Source organism: Leopardus geoffroyi, chromosome A1 (genome assembly GCF_018350155.1).
Source record: "Leopardus geoffroyi isolate Oge1 chromosome A1, O.geoffroyi_Oge1_pat1.0, whole genome shotgun sequence".
Lineage (NCBI taxonomy): Eukaryota > Metazoa > Chordata > Mammalia > Carnivora > Felidae > Leopardus > Leopardus geoffroyi.
The window spans coordinates 97,508,363-97,533,879 of record NC_059326.1 but is presented as its reverse complement, the minus strand read 5'-3'; the positions used below and the strand labels follow the sequence as shown (position 1 = coordinate 97,533,879).

The following is a 25,517-nucleotide window of genomic DNA, read 5'->3' as shown; positions in this document are numbered from 1 at the left end:
TACTTATGATAAGACAGAAATGCTAAAAGCTGAACAGTACAAGGTAGAACGTGATCAAGGGGCACAGGAAGAGAAGTATTTTTTTTTTATTTAATAAACTTTTTTAATGTTTATTTTTGAGAGAGAGAGAGAGAGAGAGACAGAGAGAGAGTGAGCATGAGCAGGGGAGGGACAGAGAGAGAGGGAGACACAATCTGAACCAGGCTCCAGGCTCTGAGCTGTCAGCACAGAGCTCAACACAGGGCTCAAACTTGTGAAGCACAAGATCATGACCTAAGCCAGATGCTTAACCGACTGAGCCACCCAGGTGCTCCCCCCTCTTTTAATGTTTATTTATTTTGGTTGGGAGGGGCAGAGAGAGAGGGAGAGAGGGAACTCCAAGCAAGCTCTACGCTGTCAGCTCAGAGCCCAACGTGGGGTTCAAACTCATGAACATGAGATCGTCACCTGGGCTGAAATCAAGAGTTGGATGCTTAACTGACTGAGTCACCTGGCACCCCACAGGCAGAGAAGTCTTACAGAATTTTCAAAATTAGAGAGTTGACAACCTGGAGAATACAGAGGGGAAAAAGGAAGTAAGGGCTCTCAAAACCTAAAGCTCACACACAGATTAAAGCTAAAACAGGCCAATAGTTATGTCACTTACCTGCTCAAAAACTTCCCATGACTCATCAGTGATAATTACCGAAAGTCCAAACTCCCTCTGTTGGCCTTCAGGACCTCACAGCCCCAGGCTCCTTTACCTCGCCAGAGTTTGCTCTGGAAGATGTTCTTTGAACACACCGAGACCCATCACTGTCCAACCTTCTCTGCTCCTGATGCTCCATCCTTCTCAACACTTTCCCACAACCTCAGCTACTGAAAATCCACCCTGTTCTACATCCTGCCTCCTTCTGGAGGCACCCCAACACTGTCTTTTCATTACCACACAAGATTTCTGCCTCTTGAGATAGCCAGTCTCCAAGACGGCAGGCAATGTTCCTCACCTCCTGGCTTCCCCTCCCTTGTGTAGCCTCCACCCACAATGGATGGGGAGAGCCGTGTAATGGATGAGATAGTGTAGAGGTCACACTGTGTGACCCCCAAGGCTTGATCGTGAAAGAGGAGACAGGCGACCACTTTGTGCTCTCTTGGATCACTAACTCTAGGGAAAGCCATCTACCATGTTATGAGGACACTCCCGTAAACATATGGAGAGGTCTCCATAGTGAGAAACTGAGGCCTCCCGTTCAGAGCCAGCACTAACCATCTTGGAGTTCATTCCTCAGGAGAAACACACACACACCCACACATGCACACGCATACACACACACGCACATACATACATGCACACACATGAACACACACACACATAGGGAAAAAAACAGGAAAAATCCTCAGATGTCTGCAAACCTGGCCAACTTGCTGACCCTAGCCTCATGAGACAACCCAAATCAGACTCACTCAGCTGAGTGGCTCCCAAATTCCTGACCCACAGAAACCATATGTAATAAGAGATGTTTATTGTTGTTTTTAGCTGCTAAGCTTTGGAGCAATTTGTTAGGCAGCAGCAGATAACTGATGTACCTCTCTGGTGTGGTCTACATTACATTCCAATTCTTTGTATCCGTTGTATTCCAATTATTTATATCCTTACCTTTTAGAACTAGATTAACATTTCCCAGAGGGCATTGACCTTCTTTGTGAATTTTTCATTCTCGGCAAGCTTTACTGAGTCACTCAGTAATCGTTAGTTGATTGACTGATAAAAGAATAAAAAAACTAAACAAAACCTTTGGTGGAAGTTACGCCTTGGGCTGACTTCATATTGCCTTTGGATCATTCTGTAATTTCAATTTTCTTTTTTCTTTTCTTTTTCCTTCTTTCTTTTTTTCTTTTTTTTTTTTTTTTAACTTTAAGGCCTTGGTAGTTGTGGAAGTAGAAACACCTGTAGTCTGGACTCTGCTCCCAGCCTGCCTGGGCTTTTAAGAAACATTGCCAGGAACACAGAGCGACCTCACCTCACCTCTCCCTCTGAAGTTGCCTCCCACCCTGATATCCCTAACTTATCTCAGGGCGAGAGCGGCTTTGCAGGGTCACAGGTGATAAAGAAGCAAGAGTCAGAGAAGGTAATGAGGGGAGGAGACTAGGCAATAATAAACAGCAACCACTTTAAAAGGTTTGCTGTCAGCCGGGACCAAAAGGCCTGAACCTGGCAGAACCCCCATTGTAGGCACCCTGGCCCCAGTCCCAGGAATTGAAGCCATTTCACAGTTTTCTAATTAAGATGATTTCCTCTGAATCCTCCAATATTTTAAAGAGGATTCCAGCTGAGTGCAGGTCCTCTCTTGAATCCCGAACTAGGTTAGGATCCGAGTCCTTCTCATAAGGTCTGTCCTAGTGGGACTGGCTGTAGATGCTCTGGGTGACTAGTAGGACTTAAGGCCTCTCTTTAATCCATAAATAAAAATAGAAAGAAAGAAAACAGTCACAGTCTTGTGGGTCCTTTTATAGACCAAACCATAGAAGTCACACAAATATGCAATCACTCCTTTAGGAAACACACAGAAATCCGATCATCACGTCTGTGCTAAATTATGAGATTGTACCCAGTAAGTATTAAAAAAAAGACAATTATGGGGCGCCTGGGTGGCGCAGTCGGTTAAGCGTCCGACTTCAGCCAGGTCACGATCTCGCGGTCTGTGAGTTCGAGCCCCGCGTCAGGCTCTGGGCTGATGGCTCAGAGCCTGGAGCCTGTTTCCGATTCTGTGTCTCCCTCTCTCTCTGCCCCTCCCCCGTTCATGCTCTGTCTCTCTCTGTCCCAAAAATAAATAAACGTTGAAAAAAAAATTTTTTTTAAAAAGACAATTATAAAATATACTATTCCTAACAGATAAGTGACCAGGATGGTAAATTTACCTTGATAAATTTACCTTGATTGCTATTTGTATTAATGACTATGGCTGATGATAGAAATCGCAAAATAGTTAAGAGCCTCCCTATAGGCAAGCTACAAAATCATTAACATTGTAAAAAGGAGTCAATGTGGCTTTTAAGTCAACAAAGGGAGTACAAATCTAGTCGATTTAGCCTAAAGCCAAAGCAAGATTAGTTCCAACAAGGCATGTATATAGTGCTTGTTAGCATTCTGTGCAGCTAATTTTAAATGCCCCCCCCCCCTCTCTTTGGAGACTATGTGCACAGACCTCAAAGAGATTCTGGTATTTAGTCCTAATGATTTCCTCATGTAGAACACACCTCATTGCCTAAAGGCACCAACCAGATTAGTTTCTTCTGAAAAAGGATGCTAGAGATTGATTCTTCTATGTAAAATTATTCCATCCTATTAGTGCTGGAGCCCTGAAATTCATTAGCAAACAACTTGAGGCTGATAAGGGAAGGCTGTCTTCCAGCTGTTCCCAACACGCCTTTGTAAATATGAAAAGTCATTGCTTGGGAAAAACTCTAATCTCTTAAAGATGTGTATTTACTTAAGAAAACGTTTTAAAGTGGTTCATGATCTTAATCTCATTTACTGTGCTGCAAACTTCAACCAAATCATGTGTTAATATTTTTGCTCCAGTGCTTCTCAGCAATATCGGAATAAGATTACATCTTTTAAAACATATACTATGCAGACATTGCCCCAGGCTACATCTTTGTTTCACAGGGTCCTTCTCTTGCTTGAGAAAGGCAGCGATCAACTCTACTCCAAGAGTCTCACTGAGAACTAAAATCAAATGCCCATCAAAACAGAGGAAACTGTGTAAGACATAATGTTAAGAGAAAAGCAGAATACTATTAACCTATGTATACCCTACGGTCACCGCTCTAAAATGGATTATAATATGGATCCGTATAACCATGGACAGGCATGGAAAGAAACAGGAAAATGAAACATGCCTCTTTCTCCCACACATCTACAACTTTACTAGGTGTTTTCTTTCTAAATTCCCTTTACCTAAGCTGGGAGTTGTCTTAATGGCGGGTGTAGTTTGTTTGCTTTTTAAAATTATCAGGATAAGATCTCACCTCATCAGTGGAGAACCTGGGAGTCAGTTACTCATGTAAAGGGTGGTGACTGCCCGGACCACCCTAGATAAAGGCCTGCCTGTCTCTTCCTTAAACATTCTTCAGGAATAGCAGCTCTACAATTTACAAGCTGAATCCCTACAAAGGGAAAGAAACTCGAGCTCACCTTTCCTTAATGGTGAATTTCAAGGAAATGTCCTCATTTTCAGCTTCAACCTAAAAGAATCCCTTACATGAAAGTAAAATAATATTTAGGCAAATCATCACAATGAAGTCACCCATTCACACCTATTTTCTGAGAATGTGGGACCAAAAATGAGTTCTAGAGATGACGAAGACTTAGTCACTGTGCTCAGGATGGCTATCTAGTAGCTCACAGACAGCTGTAAACTAAGGATGATGTCACAAGTGACATAATCATCATAAAGATAGGGAGATCAGAGTGAGTGACTCTTAAGAGGAAGAGAATACACAAGGCCTTTTTTTCCTGGTAAAGAATTGAACCAGGAAAGGTTCTGAACTGGATCCTGAAGGATAGTCTAATTCTGTCCAGGAAGGAGAAGTGATGGACATTGTAGGAGAGGAAGACACAGCCAGCAAAGACAAAAACAGAGAAGAATGGGGTGTGTTCTAGAACAATGCAGTTTAGGAATGGGAATCCAAGGAAACATGCAGAGGAGAAACGGGGGTCAGACAGGGCCTTGACCATGGAGGGAAGGGCATGTGAGCAAATATTGTCCTTTGGGGCTTGGGTGAGGAGCCTTGCATTTCCTGTTGTATTTACTCCTGACAATGTGCTTTTTACAAGTAGGAAGCTTCTAAGGTGAGGCTCTGAGAAGTCAGATCTGGTCTCCAAACAGCATGTCATGGACCTACATCGCTGAGCAACCACTGCCTGGTTCTCGACAAATACTGCCCAAATGCACTGAAGACAAACCATGAGCCCACAATCTGCCACCCCGCCATATTGCTCTCCTGGACTGGTTTTTGATAGACATAGGGAGCCACTGACAACTCTGCACTAGAGGAATACATGCAATCACTGGGGAGCTGTGTGTTTAGAGCAGTATAATAAAGACTACAGAGGTGGTGTGGGGGGACTTCCCTAACGTTCAGAGCCTAATTTACAGACCACACCTTGCTTTTGCTCAGCATGCTTTGTTTATACAGATTTTTCGAGAGAAGTTTGAGAATGCCTCAAAAACTCACCTGAAATCTAAATTCTCTCCTTTACTACATGTATTTCGACTATGAAATGGATGCACCACAGAATGTATCAAATCAAAAGTTAGACTCCTTCCCCATCTTCCAACACTCGGTTCCAGTATTAGTATATTGTTCATTCTTGTAAAAAAAAAAAAAGTGCTGATGGACTCATAAACATATAATACGTATTTTAAAACATAATGAGATCATTATTTTGCTTTGTAACTTAATCTATCTTGCAGATCTTTTCATATCAGTGCACAGAGACCAGCCTTGTTGGAAAAGCGCATAATGTTTTATCTCAAGGAAGTGCAGTAATACATATTAGCAGCTGATGCATCTTTAAGTTGTCTAGAGATTTTTTTTTCCATTTTTTTAAAATCAACACTGTAATGAACTCTTTTTGTCCCAAAATGAATTCACTCGTGGCTACTTGTATCAGCGTCTTAGATAGATGCAAATGGGCTCTCTTGTGTAAGACATAATTCAGCAAATTTCCTCATATGTTAATATAGTTAACAATCGCTTATCTTGGAAATGAAGGGGAGCATAAAGATAATCTAAAACTAAATTCACTCACAGGAGTATCTCAGGACTTTCTGCAGCCCGGGAGCCTCCTTGGAAAGACTCAGGGCCAGAGTCCTGCCTTCCGAGACCCTGGAACTGAATCCCTCATTCCACACTGGGCAGTACAGCATTATTTCCAGAGAGTCCCACAGCTCTCCCCTCTTGCTCCACCGGTGGCGTCAGCCTCCCTGGTTTACAGGCTTAAAATGCCAACGCACAGCGCAGGTGATAATAATCAGAATCATAGAATTTCAGAGCTGGGAGGGATTCCAGATTAAACAGTCCACACCTTACGTTTCTTAGAAGTGGGGATTCTGACCCACAGGGTTGAATGTCTCGCGAGATCACACAGCCAGTAACTCCACAGCCTCACTCAGGGCTTCTTCCGGTAGACAGTACAGCTGCAGGCTCCTCTTGTTACTTGAAAAAGACCAGAGGGGAGCGCCTGGGCGGCTCAGTCGGTTAACAGTCCGACTTCGGCGCAGGTCACGATCTCACAGTCCGTCAATTCGAGCCGCGCGTCGGGCTGTGTGCCTACAGCTCAGAGCCTGGAGCCTGCTTCAGCTCCTGTTTCTCCCTGTCCCTCTGCCCCTCCCCGGATCACACTCTGTCTCTGTCTCTCTCTCTCTCTCAAAAATAAATAAACATTAAAACAGAAAAAAGGCCATGTGAGCAAAATTTGTCTAGAATATTTCTACCCCTGGGTAGAAACAATGCTTATTGAAAAAAAGGATGGGGGAGTAGGGTTGGGGCAGGCAAAATAGGTGAAGGGGATTAAGAGGTACAAACTTGCAGTTATAAAATAAGTCATGAGGATGAACAGTAAAGCACAGGGAATATAGTCAATAAAATTGTAATGATTTTGTATGGCGACAGATGGTAACTCCACTTATCATGGTGAACATTCTGCAATGTGTATATTTGTCGAATCATTATGTTGTACACCTAACACTAATATAATATGTCAACTATACTTCAATTAAAAATTCAAACCAAGAGGGGCACCTGGGTGGCTCAGTCAGGTGAGCCTCTGACTTCAGCTCAGATCGTGATCTCACAGTGCGTGAGTTCGAGCCCCACATACGGCTTGCCGCTATCAGCTATCCGTGCAGAGCCCGCTTTGGATACTCTGTCCCATTCTCTCTCTCTGCCCCTCTCTGGCTCACGTGCGCGTGTACTCTGTGTCTCTGTGAAACATAAACACACATTTAAAAAAAAGAATTTAAAAATTAAAAAAACAAAGATCTACAAAATAAGGTTTTCCAATTGTGCGCTGCACAGCTTCAGAAGCACCATTTAAATATAATCTTTGTGAACAGTGTCCCCTGCAGTTGTGCAGTGCACAACCTAAGTGGCCATACGCGGTCATCCAGAGGAAATTAAAAAAAGGGCAATCCGAGAGCAATTACAGAGACAGTACAAACAGTAAGAAATTCAGAGTTCTTATTTTTAGGTCATTTTAACTTCCTTTTCCACCAAATTCACTACTAGAATGTCTACCAGATTTCAGAATTTACACATTTGAGTTTCACCTCCTTCTTCTGTCCCCTGTTGAGGTGCTTGTAACACTGCTGACTTATCAACAAGACGGCAGCTCTCACCTGTGCATTTTCAAACTTGGGGCTACCCAAGGTGTTGAGACTCTAGAGACTTATTTGTGTTACTCCCCACTGCCCCTCCCATTGATGCTACCAAGTCTAAATCAGGGATCTTGGGAAGTTCTGAGAAAAGTCTGTTGCAGATCTAAATGTCACAGAGTAGCCAGCTCCACCTTCTAACCCCCAGCCCAGAGCTTTGTCCCTTAAGGCAAGCACCTGCAAGTTGGCTAGGTAAAATCTGTGTTTTTGCAAAAGGAAGTACAGCTGTGTGGTTAAGAACCAATAGATTTAAATATCAGCTTTGCCTTTGACTTGGGTAATGACTTAGACTCTTGTGGTCTCAATTTCCCAGTTTTTAAAAGGTCTGTAATAATAACAGAACCTAGGATTGGGCAACATACATAAAAGCGTAGCATAAGGCCTGGCACACAGTAGGTGCTCAATAAATATGGAGTCTACACCACCATAGCTGGGTTCACCCGTGGGCCAACCAGAGGCAAAAGGCAAAAATACAGGCAGCTAGGGGCAGGAAAAGAAGAAAAAGCCTTCAGCATGGTTTCTGCTGAATTAATAAGAGCAGAAGAGAAAATACGCTTATGTTTTCACACAAATCCATATTAATCTCTGGACATTGCTGGGAGCAAGGAGTCATTCCCAGGATTGTTTTGACTGATACTGGAGAAGTTAGATCTGGGGAAAAACTCACAAGGGTCAGTCAGGCCAGTGAGCTGTCTCCCGTGGACCCAGCCACAGGAGTGGAGAGCCTAAGGGAAGTTCCTCACCTCAGGGCTACTGACCAAGAACAGAACAGTGAGGCAACCAGAGTAACTTCTCATGTCATGGGCAGCTTTTCCCTATCACTGACTTCCTGTTACCAGTGAGATTTCTCTGATGTGTTCCAGGCTATGGGGTTTCGATCTTCTGTATTCCCGAGATCACCTCAATGGTCACATTCACTGGAGATGAGTCACTATTCCATTGCTTCTGGAACCTTCTTATCACTGCTTTTGTAGGGTGAATATTTGTAAAAGCTACATATTACAACTTTTTTTTTCCTGTTCATCACATGACACTAATGGGCTCAAGAGGGAAGGGAAAAAATATTCTGCAAGGCCCACCGGCCAGGGCCTAACAAAAAGAACCAGGGTGAGGATGTTGTGGACTAGTGCAGGCCAGGCATATAAATGGACAGCCCACAGTCATGCCCATATGGCAAATGCTCTGAGAAGCTTTAGATACCAGAGGTCAGAGGGTACAAACTCAACAGTCTTCAGGAGGCAGGCAGATCAATAAATTATGTGACTGACTGATGTTGGGGGGAGGGGCAGGGGGAGATTCAGCAGTGAGCCGTAGAAGCTTTGGCCACTAACTGGCATTTAATTTTTCAAAACTAGGGGCACCTGGGTGTCTCAGTCGGTTAGGTGTCCAACTTGGGCTCAGGACATGAACTCATCGTTCTTGAGTTTGAGCCCAGTGTCAGACTCTGTGCTGACAACTCAGAGCCCAGCCTGCTTCGGATTCTCTCCCTCTCTCTCTCTCTCTCTCAAAAATAAATAAACATTAAAAAAAAAAAAAAAAAACCTGGGGCGCCTGGGTGGCTCAGTCGGCTGAGCGTCCGACTTCGGCTCAGGTCATGATCTCACAGTCCGTGAGTTCGAGCCCCACGTCGGGCTCTGTGCTGACAACTCAGAGCCTGGAGCCTGTTTCAGATTCTGTGTCTCCATCTCTCTCTGAACCTCCCCCGTTCATGCTCTCTCTCTGTCTCAAAAATCAATAAAGGTTAAAAAAAATTAAAAAAAAAAAAAAACCTAAACTAAATACAGTGCCTATGTTGAACAAAAGGCATCTGGCATCTCATGTGGGCCAAGGCATCCATCTTGCTATTCTGCCATGGGTTCTGGCAGCCAAGCCATGAAGAACAAAAAGGTCAGCCAAGAAAGAAACGGGACAGGTGGCAGCTCAGGTACCCTGAGAGGCTGGGGTCTGGGCGCCACATGCTAGGGGCCCGGGCCTTAAAACCCACAGTAAGAGGTCAAGGTATGGTCAACCAGGAGTGCAAGCAGGCATGGGGCCACAGAAGCATTTGGGGTAGGGGGCAGAACCCCTGTTTTGGGGTTCCCAGTGTGCTTATCTTGGAAATGTAATAACCTGACAACACGGCCACACAACCTGACCTCCTGAGCACAGGGACAGCGAGGGCTGATGGGCGCCACAGGTGTGTGGGAAAAGCCGCGCCTGATTGGAGGAAAAGAGCTGAAGAGGCGGGGCAGTTCCTGACAGGCTAAAAAGGAAGGGGGAAAAACCCACATCCTTCCGCATCGTTTATTTCATAAACAAGTATATATTTAGCGCTAACTCTGTACACTTCACAAGGTAGAGCTTAGGTTACAAAGATAAAAAGCTATACTTACACTAAGTGGCTTATTTTCGGTTAAGAGGAGACAGCGATTATTTGGCACCAGGGCAGGCCAAGTTATATACTTGGATTTGGTAACACTGTAACTCACTAATCATTGTATTGGAAGACTATGTAGATAATAGATGGAAGGAAATAGGCACAAAGCTGAGGTTCTCAGCAGTGCTGAAACAACAGGTCATACAGAAGGATAGAAAACTAAATTATCATCATCAGAATTTTGACAACAATACTTGGTCAGAAGAAAATAGAGAAACGTATTTAAGATTCTCAAGTAAAGAAAATGTGGTCCAAGGACATTAATGTAAAGGTCACAAAGTACTATCAAGAAATTAGGGGGTGGAAGGGGCACCTGGGTGGCTCAGTCTGTTAAGCCTTGGATTTTGCTTGGGGTCATATCTCACGGTTGGTGAGTTTGAGCCCCATATCCGGTTCTAGGCTGGTGGTGCAGAGACTGCTTGGGATTCTCTCTCTCTGTCCTTCCCCCTCTTCCTCTCTTTCATTGCCCCTTCCTCACTTGTACTCTCTCCCTCTCTCTAAAAATAAATAAATAAAAACTAAAAAAAAAAAAAAGATTATTAAAAAAGAAATTAGGGGATGGGAAACCTGGCTGGCTCAGTCAGCAGGGCATATGACTCTTGATCTCAAAGTTGTGAGTTTGAGCCCCATGTTTGGTGCAGAGATGACTTAAAGTAAAATCTTTTAGCAAACCATAAGAGACTCTTAAATACAGAGAACAAACTGAAGGCTGATGGGGTTGGGGATGAGGTGGTGGGGAAAAGAGGTGATGGGCATTGAGGAGGGCACTTGTTGGGATGAGCACTGGGTGTTGTATGTAAGTGATGAATCACAGGAATCTACTCCTGAAGCCAAGACTACACTGTATGTTAGCTGACCTGACAATAAAATTAATTAATTAATTAATTAATTAATTAATTAAAAAAACCAAAACCTGATGGGAACGCAAGCTGGTGAAGCCACTCTGGAAAACAGTATGGAGTTTCCTCAAAAAACTAAAAACAGAACTACCCTATGACCTAGCAATTGCACTACTAGGCATTTATCCACGGGATACAGGTGTGCTGTTTCAAAGGGACACATGCACCCCCATATGTATAGCAGCACTATCAACAATAGCCAAAGTACGGAAAGAGCCCAAATGTCCATCGATGGATGAATGGATAAAGAAGATGTGGCATATATATATAATGGAGTATTACTCGGCAATCAAAAAGAATGAAATCTTGTCATTTGCAACTACATGGATGGAACTGGAGGGTATGATGCTAAGTGAAATTAGTCAGAGAAAGACAAAAATCATATGATTTCACTTGTATGAAGACTTTAAGAGACAAAACAGATGAACATAAGGGAAGGGAAACAAAAATAATATAAAAACAGGGAGGGGGACAAAACAGAAGAGACTCATAAATATGGAGAACAAACTGAGGGTTAAGGGAGGGGTTGTGGGAGGGGGGATGGGCTAAATGGGTAAGGGGCACTAAGGAATCTACTCCTGAAATCATTGTTGCACTATATGCTAACTAATTTGGATGTAAATTTAAAAAAATAAAAAATTAAATTAAATTAAAAAAAAAACAACCAAAACCTGAAAGAAAAAAAAAGAGAGAGAGAGAAAGAAATCAGGGGAAAAAAAGAAATTAGGGAAACAAACAAACAAACAAACAAAAATCAGGGAATTACCTAAGGAACTGATCAGAGAAAGGGCTTCAATCAAAATGTCTAAACATACTGATAATAAGCAACATATACAAAGTTACCTGCAGGAATAAAACTAAATGAGTATTAAAAGGGAGATTTCAATATATAATGGCTATAGGATCTGACAATGTAGATATAGTACAACCATGAAAAAACTGGGGAGGAATGACTACAGCATATGCCAAAGAAATGATTTTTACTGTTTTGCTAATCAAACCTGATTATTTGGAGATTGCTTATGTGTAGTACAGGACAATCAAAATAGGTAATTATAAGACATTCTATCTCCCCTGTGACTAAAATACCAGGATTCTAAGCATGGAAGAAAGGAATAACAAATGTAATATAAAAGAGGCTGAACAAAAGCTTACCGTCTTGAACTTGCCTTGGAACTATCAATATGAACTCACAGTGTATTTTATTTTTACATGTGTACATATGCTTCTAGATAGATGTTTATATGTCTATGAATGTATTTTCCCAGCTCTGATTAGTAAAAAGACCTAAAAACAATGACCACTCCAGTGAACGACCATCCCTAGTGTCAGGATTATAGTCCTGAAATATCTCATTAAAAAACAAAACAAAACAGGGATTCCAGACAAAAGGGGAGTCTATCCTTATAAGATGATTCCAACTAGTAAATAAAACCAAAATGGTGGAATTAGAATATACCATTCTGCAACTGCCAATGAACGAATGGAACCAGACACTGAGGACCAACAGTCGCTAAAGGCAAAAAAAGAGTGGAAGAAGCCTTCCATGAAAGAACCCCACAACACTTGTAATCTTGCCAAAGGGATCAAACCTGAGTGTGATCAAGTCTCCGGACCCAGATGCAGGAAATAGTGGGCAAAGGCACAAGCTTCACCTCACCAAGAGTGCACATCTTTCTTGTTATCAACACTGTGAGAAACTCTACAGATCAAACAGCCCAGCTCCTTCAACAATAACAAAAAAAATATATACATTTTTTTTTTTCAAATGGGGGAGGATGTTAAGGGAATCTGTAGATTACAAGAGATTACAAGTTTTTTAAAAAATGAGCAAGACTAAACTCTTGTTGGGTCAGGCTGCTCGCTTGGGCGATAAAACCATGAAGAGATCCAAGGAAGTGATTACAATAAAAGTCAGGATGGCATTTACTTTTGGAGGGACGAAGGAGAACGTGACTGGGGCTGGGTACGCAAAGGCACTTGTGGTGTGGCTGGCCAAATGCTATTTCTTGCCTGGAGTGATGGTTATATGAGCGTTCCTGTTACAGTAAAGTCACTCAAGTGTGTGTTTGTTTTCTGTGGGTTTGGGTATTTATGTTTTATTTTACAATGCAAAGGTTTAAAAAAAAAAGCATTAAAGAAAATCAAGGTGTGTCAGCACAGAAAGAGCCAACTGATGGAAGAGATTCCAAGGTATAGAGGACAAAGGAGCCCTGGAACAAACTGGCTGGGAGCTGGTGTCTTAGGAAGGATTTCTGTTTCAGTGAAACTTTCATGTTTAAAGTAAATGATTGCATCTATAATGGTCTGATTAAAACTTCCCTTATAACATTTCACAAGCAAATAGGGTGCTCCAAAATATGCCGAAGGCAATGTCAATTCAAAATTACCTGGGGGGGGGGGGGTGCGGGGCGGGGAGCTTTGGGTGGCTAAGTCAGTTAAGCATCAGACTCTTGACTTCGGCTCAGGTCATGGTCTCATGGTTCAGGGGTTCGAGCCCCACCTCAGGCTCTGTGCTGTCAGTGCAGAGCCTGCTTGGGATTCTCTCTCCCTGCCCGTCTCCCCACCCCATGCTCTCACTCTCTCAAAATAAATAAATAAACTTTATAAAATGACCTCTTGGCAGCTCTTTCTGCCTAGGGGTCCTGTCGACATGCTTTAATAAAAACACCTTGTTGCAAAGAAAAAAAAAAAAAAAAAACCCTCTTGGATGCCTACTGGAATAGCCAAAAGCTGTTGGATACCGACTGGGTTCTTACAGACGTGAGAGTCACCACTTGACTCAAAGTTGTAACATTCAGCATACATCTTCCAGTTCCCATAATTATTTACACCCCTTATTCTCTCCCTTAGCGCCCCCAGGCAAGCTATTAGCAACAGTAGCTTCAGGCTGCAAATGAACAAAACTTTTCCCCCAAAACTTTAGCAATCCTAAAATCTAACTGAACTGTCACATGCAAGGTGTTGTTAGAGCTTTAGCAACATGAGGTCAGGAAATGAGTGAAGAAATACAGGCTCACGGGGTCTGCGCTGGTTCTGAGCTGTGGGGACGGGACACTGGAGCAGTGACCGTGCTGTGTTGCTGGCATCAGAGCCACCAGAGGGACAAGAAGCATACACAGTCCTACTACGGCCAACCCCTAGCTGCCTAGGTATTCCCCAGGGTGCAGACTCTGCACTGTGACTGTCAAGAAGCTGTCCCAGCTTTTAGGAAATCTGCCTCACGCAACACTCTATAAACCCGAGGGCAGATTTACCAATACTCAGACTGGCACTCTGCTGCACGAGCCAACGACAGAAGATACATTTCTCTGGGTTTATTTACATCGTCTGTCATTTTCCCCATACAAAATAGGACATCCAAGTTAACCTTCTCCACTTGAGAGGTGCAATTCCATGGGTTCTGAAGGTCCACACTCTTACTCTGAAATGTGAATTACATCTGAAATAATCACAGGACTTTTATCCATGAAGGAGACACTGGCTGGCCGGGGAGGTAACAGCCTTTGCGAGTTCCCAGAAAACGAGGGAGTTTGTAGCAGTTTTATGGAGAAGGACTGCCCTGTGGCAGCTCAGAGCACACCTAAGGGAGGCAGTTGAACTTCCGGGGTATGAATCCCAGCTCCACCAGCCATCTGGGGGTTTGCTTAACCTCCCCAAACTCAATTCCTCACCTGTAAATGCGGATTAACACTAATACCATTGTCGGGGCGCCTGGGTGGCTCAGTCAGTTAAGTGTCCGACTTGGGCTCAGGTCATGATCTCAACACTTTGTGAGTTCAAGCCCCGAGTTGGGCTCTGTGCTAACAGCTCAGAGCCTGGAGCCTGCTTCGGATTCAGTGTCTCCCTCTCTCTCTGCCCCTCCCCTACTTGTGCTGTCTCTCTCTCTCACAAAAATAAATAACATCAAACAAAAATTTTAAAAAACAAACACTAATACCATTCTCACAGATCTATTATCAAAATGAAACGAAATAACACGTATGAGGCACTCAGCACAGTGGCTGATCCCATGTAAGTACTCGATAAATGGTCATGATTACTGCTATTGTGGTCATGAGCATTTCCAGGAACACGAAGACCTCTCTATTTGATGGACATCTTCCAGGTTTGGATGTAGGGTGCCATCTCCAAAGTAAGTACGGCTATTTTTATAAACTCATGGCCCTTAGCATTAAAAAGTCACTGCCAGTAGTAATTAAGTATATGTGATTTTCAACACCTCTCACATCTTCTGTTTTTCTCCCAACTACTCATCATGGGTGTTTAGTTTCAATTCCAATAAAACCTGGTTGTATTATTATCAGGAATAGCGATGGCCTTAGTTACACAGCTTCTATAGCGTGGGAACCTGGGGCCTCATCATGTCCTCTCCCTTCTTCCTATGGCCACAGCCAACCTCCCACCGGAGAGTTTTCTCTCAACAACTCCTACTCACTTTCACGGCTTCGTTTGTAGCCATTGACTCAGTTCTGCCCAGTGAGGCTTGAGGAGACTTCAAGAAAGATCTCACCCCCCGGATGTAAAGAGATGGACACTACAGAACAGATTTATCACCACCCTCTCTGTGCCCCGTATCTCTCCTCCACACATACACACACACACACTTCCTGCCTTTGAATGAGGTTGGGGACAGCATGCAATGCCTGTTGCTAAGCATGCCATTTTCTGCCCATGAGGCAGCAACTCTGCATTAGAATAGGTAACATGCTAAGGATGGGAGAGGGAAGGACGAAAAGAACCTGGTTCCTGGTGATTTGAGCCATTGGTTAAACCTCGGATGGGACAAACCCCAGACTGCACTCTGTTTATAAAGTTAATGACTTTACCGCTCAAACCTCTGTTAGTGGGGCATTTTCTTACATGCCACCTAAAGTGTCCTGATTGTTACAGCCTCCAAAAATCAACTGTTGAAGCCCTAACCCCAGTACCTCAAAACAGGACTATATTAGGTGATTTGGATCTTTAAAGACATGATTCAATTAAAATGAGGCCGTCAGGGTAAGCCCTAAGACAATATGACTGGTGTCCTTATAAGAGGGAAATTGGGGGTGCCTGGGTGGCTCAGTTGGTTAAGTGTCCAACTTTGGCTCAGGTCATGATCTTACGGTTTGTGAGTTCGAGCCCCGCATTGGGCTCTGTGCTGACAGCTCAGCACCTGGAGCCTCCTCCAGATTCTGTCTCCCTCTCTCTCTGCCCCTCCTCCTTGTGTTCTCCCTCTTTCTCTCTCTCAAAAATAAATAAATAAACATTTAAGGAGAAAACTGGACACACAGACATTAAAGGCACATGCACAAAAGAAGTTGACAGAATTTGTTGCCAGCAGATCTGAGCAACAAGAAATAATAAAGGAAGTTCTAAAGGCTGGAAGACAAAAAAACACCTGATGGAAATGTGGGTCTACACTAAAGAATGAAGAGCCCCAAATACAGTAAGTAAGTTGATAAACAGAAAAAAAAAAAACACTTTTTTCCTCATGTTTTAATTTTTTCAAAAGGTAATTGTTTAAAGTGAAAAATAATAACCATGATTTCTGGATATGATACATAGTAAACATAAACCCTGACACTATCATATTTGTAATATCCTTTACAAAAGTGGTTGTTCTAGATAGAACTGCTTCCCCAAAAACTCATAGCTTGGAGCCCCAACTCCCAACATAAGGGTATTTGGAGATATGACCTTTAAAGAGATAATTAAAGGGAAATGAGATCACAAGGGTGGGGACCGAATGTAACAGAAATGGCGTCCTTAATAAAAGAGAGAGAAATCAAGGACACAAGCACATGGAAAAAAAGAAAAAAAGGCTGGGTGAGAAAACAAGAGAAAGGTGGCGGCCTGCAAGCCACAGTAAAAGGCCTCAGGAGAAATCAACCTTGAGTTTGGTCTTCGGCCCTCCAGAACTGTGAGAAACACACACCTGCTGTTAAAGCCACTCAGTCTGGTTTTGTTATAGCAGTGCCAGCAAACTGATACAGCGATACAGCATACTATTTATTATCATGAATATACAAACGCCACGGGCAACCATAAAAGGGAACAGAACTGTTGAAGGTAAATTAGGGGTGTGCCTGGAGGGAACCCAGAGTCCACGTGGCTATCGGGAAGACCGGGCTGGTTAATCCGCTGCCCTCGCTCTCGGTCTCTGCAAGCCACCATCCGGCCTCGTCCGTCTACCCCTTTCCCCACATTGCGAGGCTCGAAGGCCCCCTGGCATGCTGCCTAGAGAGGAAGGGCTCAAGCGTGACTCAGATTGGTCCATTTCCATCCTTGTTGGTCTCTGGTCAAACGTCTAAACCTAGAGGGAAAGACAGTGGTTCTACTAAAATTACTAGTATGTATCATCGGTGGCAGACCTTTAATATTCTCCATGGCCCTTATTAGAATGATAAATTGAAAAGTGACCAGAATTCAGAAATAGGGGAGAAAGTCTCAAGTACCAGCCCAACTCAAAATGCAAAAAAGAAAAAGAAATCTAAAAAAGAAGCAGGAGGAGGAAGAGGTAGAGGAGGAAGGGCGGAAGGGGCGGGGGAGCGGAGGAAGAGAAAAAGGAGAAGAGGAGGAAGTTATAGCAAATGGCATCAAAGAGAGAAAACAGCCTGTTCTCCATTTTCCCTTTGCCCACCATTTTTGAAAACAGAGGGCCACTCTGGGAACAGGACCTCATGATAGAGAGGAGGCCTAGGGTAGGCCTAACAGGCCACTTGGGCCTGGAGCTCCTCCCAGCATCTGCCACTCCTGAAAAAAGCACGTCCATCCTACATGAGTGATCAACAAAGCCCCAAGAGATGGCCTCCAGTCTGCCGGCACACTAGCCGATGATGTCAGCATAGCCACTGACTTGATATCTAGAGTTTTAACTAATGAACGCTGAGCACATTCCCTGATGTCTCTGCTTCATGGCTCTCAGTTCCTTTATCTCGTCGTGGGACACCACTATTGGTTTTGGTTGTTATTTTTTGTTTCTGACCTCATCGTTGGGTCAACATTTCTCAACCCGGTGAAGGCCTACTAGAAAAACCACTTTGCTATTTCTCAGGATGGGTACACAGGTGTTCATTTTGTGCGAGTTCATTTTAATCTTCTTTAAACTTTAAAGCCATGCTGTGCTTTCAAGAGATTTGCTCTTTCCACTGCCAAAAGCACCCCTCGCTCCAAAACAAACAAACAAAAAACAACCCTACAGGTATCTGCTGCCTGACTAATCTTTATAGAACAAGACAAAACAACTGGTCTCCCAGGCTAGGGGGTTTGAGATTGTAATGCATCAGTCAAGAAATACAGATTTGGGGTGCCTAGGACTTCGTCCATCTTGGGCTCAGGTCATGATCTTGTGGTTCAAGTTTGAGCCCCACATCAGGCTCTCTGTGGTCAGTGCCTGCTTATGATCCTTTGCCCCCCTCTCTCTCTGCCATTCCTTTGCCCTTGGTATCTCTCTCTCGCTCTCTCAAAAATAAATACTAAAAATCAACAACAACAACAAAGGGGCACTTGGGTAGCGCATTGATTGGACGTCGAAGATCAGCTCAGGTCACGGTCTCGTAGTTCATGGGTTCAAGCCTCATGTCAGGCTCTGGGTTGACAGCTCAGAACCTGGGATCTGCTTTGGATTCTGTGTCTCCCTCTTTCTCTCTCTCTGCCTCTCCCCTGCTGGTGTTCAAAAATAAGTTAAAAATAAACATAAAAAAATACCGATTACCAGGCCCAGCCTTTGTGATCCTATAGTAGGTGGGGCCCAGGAATCTGCACCTTTTGTGTCCAGGGTCCCAGGTGATTTCGACTCGCAGTCAGCTTGGGAGCACACTACAAAAGTTCGTTTCATTTGGTGTATCACCTTTGTGGCTGCACAGATAACCACCATCCCACTTAGGGCACTCAGGGCAGGGACCCCCTGCATCCTCCCTACTGACAGATGGTCTCTTACCCTGGCAAGTGATACCAGCCGTTCTCTGAGGCACTATTGACCATTCCAGGCCAGAAAGGCAAAGGAGCAAAGTGGCTAAGAGGGGAGGTGTAAGCTCATTCACCTGTCCCAGGTACACTCTGTGGGTTCCTGGGGGCCTCTCCCTTCACGGAGGCAAAGGGATTCCTGTCACTAAACCCGACTGCTCTGCCCTAGGGTGGTGACAGTATTTAATCAAACACCAGCCATTTCTCAGAAAACGACCTCATCTCTTTAAAGAGAGGAGCAAGGAAAACAAAGGAATTACTTCCTGATCACTGAGTGGTTGCAACCAAGTGGGACACTTGACTTCTTGAAGGTCTGATTCATCAAACCTGCATTCTGTCGCCAACATTGCTTCTGCAGGTTTTCTCACAAGACTGGCATTTCTGCAGAATTCCTCAGTTGTATCTGCGTGTGTGGATGTGTGTGTGTGTGTGTGTGTGTGTGTGTGTGAGAGAGAGAGAGAGAGAGAGAGAGAGAGAGAGCCTGAACAGTCAGCTCCAGGGCTCGAGATGGGGAAGGACGAAGACAAGTAGGTCTCCAAGAGCACACACCACAACCCCTGCCTCCTTCACTCTGGTGGACAGTCATATTGTAAGAAAACTCCTTTTTTTTTTAAGTTTATTTATTTTGAGAGAGACAGAGACAGCTCGAGTGGGAGGGGGGTAGAGAGAGAGAGAGAGAGAGACAGAAGGGGACAGAGAATCCCAAGCAGGCTCTGCCCTGTCAGCACGGAGCCCGACGTGGGGCTCGATCTCAACAAACCGTGAGATCGGCACCTGAGCCACGGTGAACCGAGCGTCAGATGCTGAACCGACTGAGCTGCACAGGTGCACTTTTTTTTTTTTTAATAATGATCAGGAGAGGAGAAGGTTGGCTCCTTTCAAACACATGTGAGTTTACTGCGTGCCCTGCGAGAGAGACAGAGAGAGAGTGAGAGAGAGAGAGAGAGCAGTGTGCCCAGCAGACCTTGCCCCAGTGGACAGCCCCGAAGATGTATCCCTGCCCTCTGAAAACCTCACAACTTTCCTCGAGGACATGCTAGCAAGAGTCCCTTTGCAACATCAAGGGCCGTTGAGACCTATCTTCCTGTCTGTCTTGGATAATCTGGTTTCATCCGTTACCTCTTTTAAACAAGGACTTCCAGGGGTGAAAGGCCAACCCAAGGCTCACTTCTGAACTGCAACAGGTTTTTAAATTTTCTTTTAATGTTTCTTTATTTTTGAGAGAGAGAACAAGAACGAGCAGGGGAGGGGCAGAGAGAGAGGCAGACACAGAATCCAAAGCAGGCTCCAGGCTCCAAGCTGTCAGCACAGAGCCCGACGTGGGGCTCGAACTCATGACCTGGGCCGAAGCCGGACACTCAACCGACTGAGCCCCCCAGGCACCCCTGCGACATGATTTTTAAAGCTTCCCTCATGCATGGGGAGGCTACCAGGATGTCGTGGCTCTTCTCATGCTCAGACACATAAAACCCAGATGCCCTGCTTTGGCTCCTTTCTCTTTAGCCTGAGTGGGAGCAGCAAGATTTCGCTCTATAATCACATGACCTTGCAGCTGGGAATCATTGAAATAGTGCTATATTCACCCCATTCTCTGGGCTCCTCTGGCATCATTACAGGAAAAAAAAAAAAAAGAAAGAAAGTTCAGGCTAAAAGCACATGTGGTACAAGTTATCACTCTCCCTCTCCACTCTGCTATAACCCAGTACAGACACCATCCTCTTGAAATGAGACCAATTTGGCCAAGCCAGAAAACCCCACTGCTTTCTGGGTGCCTTCTGCACACTGGACAACAGGAGAGGAACACTGTGCTTTTCAATCCACAAAACAAACCTATGATGTAAATACTATCCCCAGTTTTTAGGTGAAGAAACAGGCCCAGAGAGGTTAAGTGGATTGTCCAAAGTCACACAGCCAGTGTGGCTGAGACACGAACAGCTGATTCCCGCAGACTCATGTGAACCAACCACTTCGTGACTAAACTAAAAATCATCCTTTTTCCAATGTTTACGGAAACTACAACAAGTGGAATTTTGGATTTCATTCCATTCTCTGTTATTAAAGAAACAAACCTCAATTTGTTTATAAGTCACCTTGGGGTGCTCGAGCAGAGGCCCATTCCTGTGACCTCTCACCCATTTTTTTATGGTGGGGAAGATGATTGCACCCCTGGCCCCCAGTCACCTTGAGAGAAATACCGTCCTGTCGGTCTAGAATCCCTCTCATTCTACATAAAAAAGCACAACGCTGGGCAAACAAATTTGTCAAGGCCCGTCTAACCCTGCAGATCGTTCTGAACCTCTGCTACCTTGGTTCTGAACCCTAAGTACCTGCTTCTAGAAAAAAAGCAGCCCTCTAAAAAGGATGGGTGGGTATTAAGTGATTAGTGCACAGCCTATGACATTTTAAAACAAGTTTCTCAGGTAACTTCTCTGCCCGACATAAAAGGCTAAGGAAACAAAGTCCTATGGAATCAGGCTTATCACAATTATACTGCTGGTTTTTTGAAAAAGACATCAGAAGGAATGTGCTTATTTCAGTTTCTTTCTTTTTTTTTTTTAATGTTTATTTTGAAAGAGCATGCGCAGGCATGAGTGGGGGAGGGGCAGAAAGAGAAAGGAAGAGAGAATCCCAAGCAGGCTCCAGGCTGTCAGCGCTGAGCCCTCCTCGGGCCTCAAACTCACAAACCATGAGATCACGCCCTGAGCTGAAATCAAGAGTTAGATGCATAACCAACTGAACCACCCAGGCGTCCCTGGGTTTCTTATTACTGTGAAATTAAAACATTTTGAAAATGGTTCTTCTTATCCTAAGGAAGTGCCTGTACTTTGTGAAACAGAAGAATTCTAAACCCACTTTTGCCACTGTCAAGAGACCTGGGGCAGTTGCCTGTTCCTACCAACATCTTCCTAAGTTTCCAACAACCCTAGAACCCTCTGTGTGAACATGAGAGGGTAATGCAGGACTGTGCACACAGTAGGAGCTCAATAAATCCCTGCTGTGTGAAAGAATGATGCTCCCCTCCTTCAAGTTGGCCTGAGGGGATGCACCTCCAGACTTGTACAACAGCAAAAGTTATGGTCGTAGACCCACCGGCCAGGTGGTCTCTAAAGGGCCTGGTGCCTCTCGTTTCTAGAATTATCTACTCTCCACTTGTAGCTCATTTCCTCCTCTTACACCAAACTGTGGGATGCCAACTGATGTCCACTGGATACTACTTGATCTCATTTACATTTTGCAACAAGGTTCACTGAATTTTTTTTTTTTTTTACCCTGAAAAATCATCCATGTTCAGCTGTTGGTAAACACCACTGATGGACAAAAGTCTAGAAACTGCAGTCGGCTCAGATTCCAGGGCCACAGTCATCAAAACCAGGGACAGGAGAGTGGAAAGTAAATTTTTACCCACAGGAAAACATACAGGTTCGGGTGTTCAAAGCTCCTTTCTAGTGTTTGTTGAGTTCTTACTGTGCGCATTTGGTATTAAATGCAGGATGTGGTCAGCGTGAGGAGGGGTGAGGTGATAAAAGTTAATCTACCACCACACCCAGTGCTTCCCTGAACTTCTGTATCAGAGCTCAGGCTCTGAGAATGCCACGTGAGGGGACACTGGCCACTCTTTTATCCAGGTAGGCCCCTGTGCATGGCCCCGTTGCCCAAAGCAGCGTTCCTGGTCCTGGGATGACACTAACGCTCCCTTTCCCCTCCGTGAGAAAACAGGTGGCCCTTACGTGTTATCACTGATCCTCCCCTGCCTTCTGAAGGTGACCCCACGTCCAATCCCTTCAACGTGTGCCAAGATGGAGGGGATGGGGAACAGACAATTCTGTGAGGTACGGAAACAATACTCCGTTCTGACTGAGCACCGATGAAATCTTTGAAATCTTCCGGGAGGAAATGTGTTCGTTCCAAGAGGCTGTCCCAAGCATTAAAGGATTAGGTGGATCAATTAACTTCAAGACCTCTATAGCGCCCAGCCATGTGGCAGTCTCCATTGCAAGGATCAGCTCTGTGAAGCTACCCGGAGCCATAAACCATCTAGAAACTGACTCCTCCCCCGACATGGCATTTCCTAATGAGTACTGTTTGGATGCAATCATTTCTCTCCACACATCCTTTCCTCCAATTTCAACAGAGCAAAGAGTTGCAGAGAACAGACCTCATAAAATAACTCTGTTTCTGGTCCTTGTGGTGTACACGTTCACCCTCGGTTTCCTCCATTCTGTTGGGAACCCACAACGGCCTGTGCTCACAACACATCACTACCAAGATGAAGACTCTATCTGGTAATCTAGTCAGAAACAGAAAATTAAGGGACAACGAAGATGAGATTTTCCAGGTCACACCACCCATTTTCTCATTGAATTTAAACACACTAGACCAAAAGGCACATGAGATTAAAGGCCTCCCTTAAAGAAAAAAAAATTTTAAGGGCCCATTCATGCAGAATCACTATACTTTTCTTCTATTCAGTGATTTATTATCAGATAACCTAGATGAATATAATGGCTAAGGAGGCCTACATCTGTTCATGCAAAACAGTTAATATGAAACATCCAATATCTAAAGCTTTCACATTTTACAGGAGGGTAGGCAGAATTCACTGTCCCAAACAAGTTACTCAAATTACAGGTAAAAACTCAAAAGGTGGGCAAGGGACGGAAGAGGCAATTAATGGGTATGGGGGTGGGGGAAACAGCCGTCCAAAAATCTACAGAAAAGCTAATTGTGTTACCAGCTAGAATATTAGCAATAACTTGCTGACTTAACTCCCCATGACAGATCTAATTAGAAGGTGGCAATAAATGTTTCCAGGTGTTTAATTAAGTGTGATAATTATTTCTTTCCTTTAAGACAGATGGAGTCATATGCTTACATTTCACAGCATAATGTTTCCTTAGTTAAAACGCTGTGGAAACACTTTTGTGTTAACACAGGATTGAAACCAGGATAAAAATATCTGCTGTGATAAGCAGCACTTAAAGTGATTTATCAACTCGTGTATTCATATGCCAAGAGACAATGGCAACTTAAAGGCTGCTCTGTTTCGGTGATTTCCTTTAGCCACCAAGTTTTCTGCCACCCTTACACCTCAATGAAAATTTTCTATTTGATATGTCTTCTCCATATCAGCATGTCTTAAATGAATTCTTATCAAGGAAGTGTGGAAATTTTATGGGGATCTCTACTTTCACGGCAAGAACATAGCAAGAATAAAGCGAGATACAGAATTCAGAGACTTAGAATTGGATGGAACCACAGCAACCAGGGAATCATTTTATGCTTGGATTCAAGTACAGATTAAAATTAAACTTTTAAATTAACTTTTTTTTTTTTAAAGTAGGCTTCATGCCCAGTGAGAAGCCCAACATTAGGCTTGAACACAGGACTGTGAGATCAAGACCTGAGCTGAGATCAAGAGTCGAACACTCAATGGACTGTGCCACCCAGGCGCCCCTAACTTTTTTTAATGCAGAAATGTACCCTACATTGAGGTAGTATTGACCCCACCCCCAATAAAATAATTTACAGAGGCATGGAATTATCAGTCTTAAGTAAATCAAGGATTTTGTTGCAAGAATAGGCTCTCCAATACTGTCCCCTTCCTTCCATGATCCCGCAGGTTACTGCCCTTTTTACCGAGTGCTGTGTTTTGGTTAATTAGCTGGCTTTAGCATTACTGTCTCACTAAATCAATAAACATCCTTCAGAAATGTCAAAGTTTGGTTGGTCAGCCTGGCTTGAACATGCTTATCAGCTTCCCTGGGTCCGAAGGCATTCATCAGATGTTCATCAGGTGCTTTGGGCTCGAGTGTCACACGAGCGGGCACAAGGACGGACGGACACACACACACACACACACACACACACACACACACACACACCTTTCTTCTTCAAAGCAAATCTCCACCAAACGATCTCAAGGCAAAAACTCTAGTCTGCCCGTTTTACAATGCAGGGTAGGATTACAATCTCAGGCCAGCATCTCGGTCTGCAATCTGGGGCATCGTGATAACCCGGGCAGTCCTCTGGACAGGATGAGCTCTTAGCAGGCAGGCATGACAACATAGCGGGGGCCGCGTCTACAGAAGGAAGGAAGGAAGGAATCGCGAGTGGGACTCAGGGCAAGAGGTGGAAGTTAAGGGGTCGGCCCAAGTCGGTAAGGGCTGCTAGCTGGAGGTCTCAGATTAGTCGCTGCGACGGAGAAGCTGGGTAAAACTCCGGGGAGTTTCCGGAGCTGTGGGCGCCTGCACACACACTTACACACACACTCGCTCACATGCACCCACTCACACCCACTCACTCCCGAAAGTCTAGGGGAGCGGAAAGCGCGCCCCCAGGAGCAGCCCGCAGCCCAGAGGCCGGGGGAGCCCCGCGAGGGTGTGGGAGAGACCGGCGCGCCCGGGAGGCACTTACTCGGAAGGGAGGGCGCGGTGGCGCCAGGACACAGAGGCGAACCTGGAAATCTGACGGCGCGGAGTTCCCTAGCGGCTCGAACGCTCGCGGGCTTCCGCGGACCGATCAGCGGAGCGCGGGCCTGAGCCGGCGGGAGAAAAGGAGCCAGGGGCCGGGGGCGGGGCGGACCGGGCCGGGCGCGGGGAGGAGCGGAGCGGCCGGGGCGGGGGGAGAGGAGGGGCCAGGGGCGGGGCTACGGGCTCTAGGAAGTCGGGGCGGGGCCAGGAGGAGGAGCTAGAAGGTCTGGGGCGGGGCCATAAGGAGCTAGGAGTCGGAGGCGGAGCTGAAAGGAGGAGCCAAGGGAGTGAGGGCAGAGCCCGCCGGGGAGGAGAGGCCATGGGCGGGGATGTGGGCGAGGCTAAACGATCGGAACGGAGC

General features: G+C 44.8%; 1 protein-coding gene across 1 annotated transcript in view; it reads right to left on the bottom strand.

The window, feature by feature from the left end:
• Nucleotides 1-25,249, bottom strand: part of TNFAIP8 (TNF alpha induced protein 8) — a 132,999-nt gene extending 107,750 nt beyond the window's left edge. Inside the window, exon 1 of the mRNA XM_045486657.1 lies at nt 25,101-25,249. Coding sequence (XP_045342613.1) covers nt 25,101 — 1 coding nt within the window. The 5' untranslated portion in view covers nt 25,102-25,249. The remainder of the gene's footprint in view (nt 1-25,100) is intronic.
• Nucleotides 25,250-25,517: the final 268 nt, after the last annotated feature.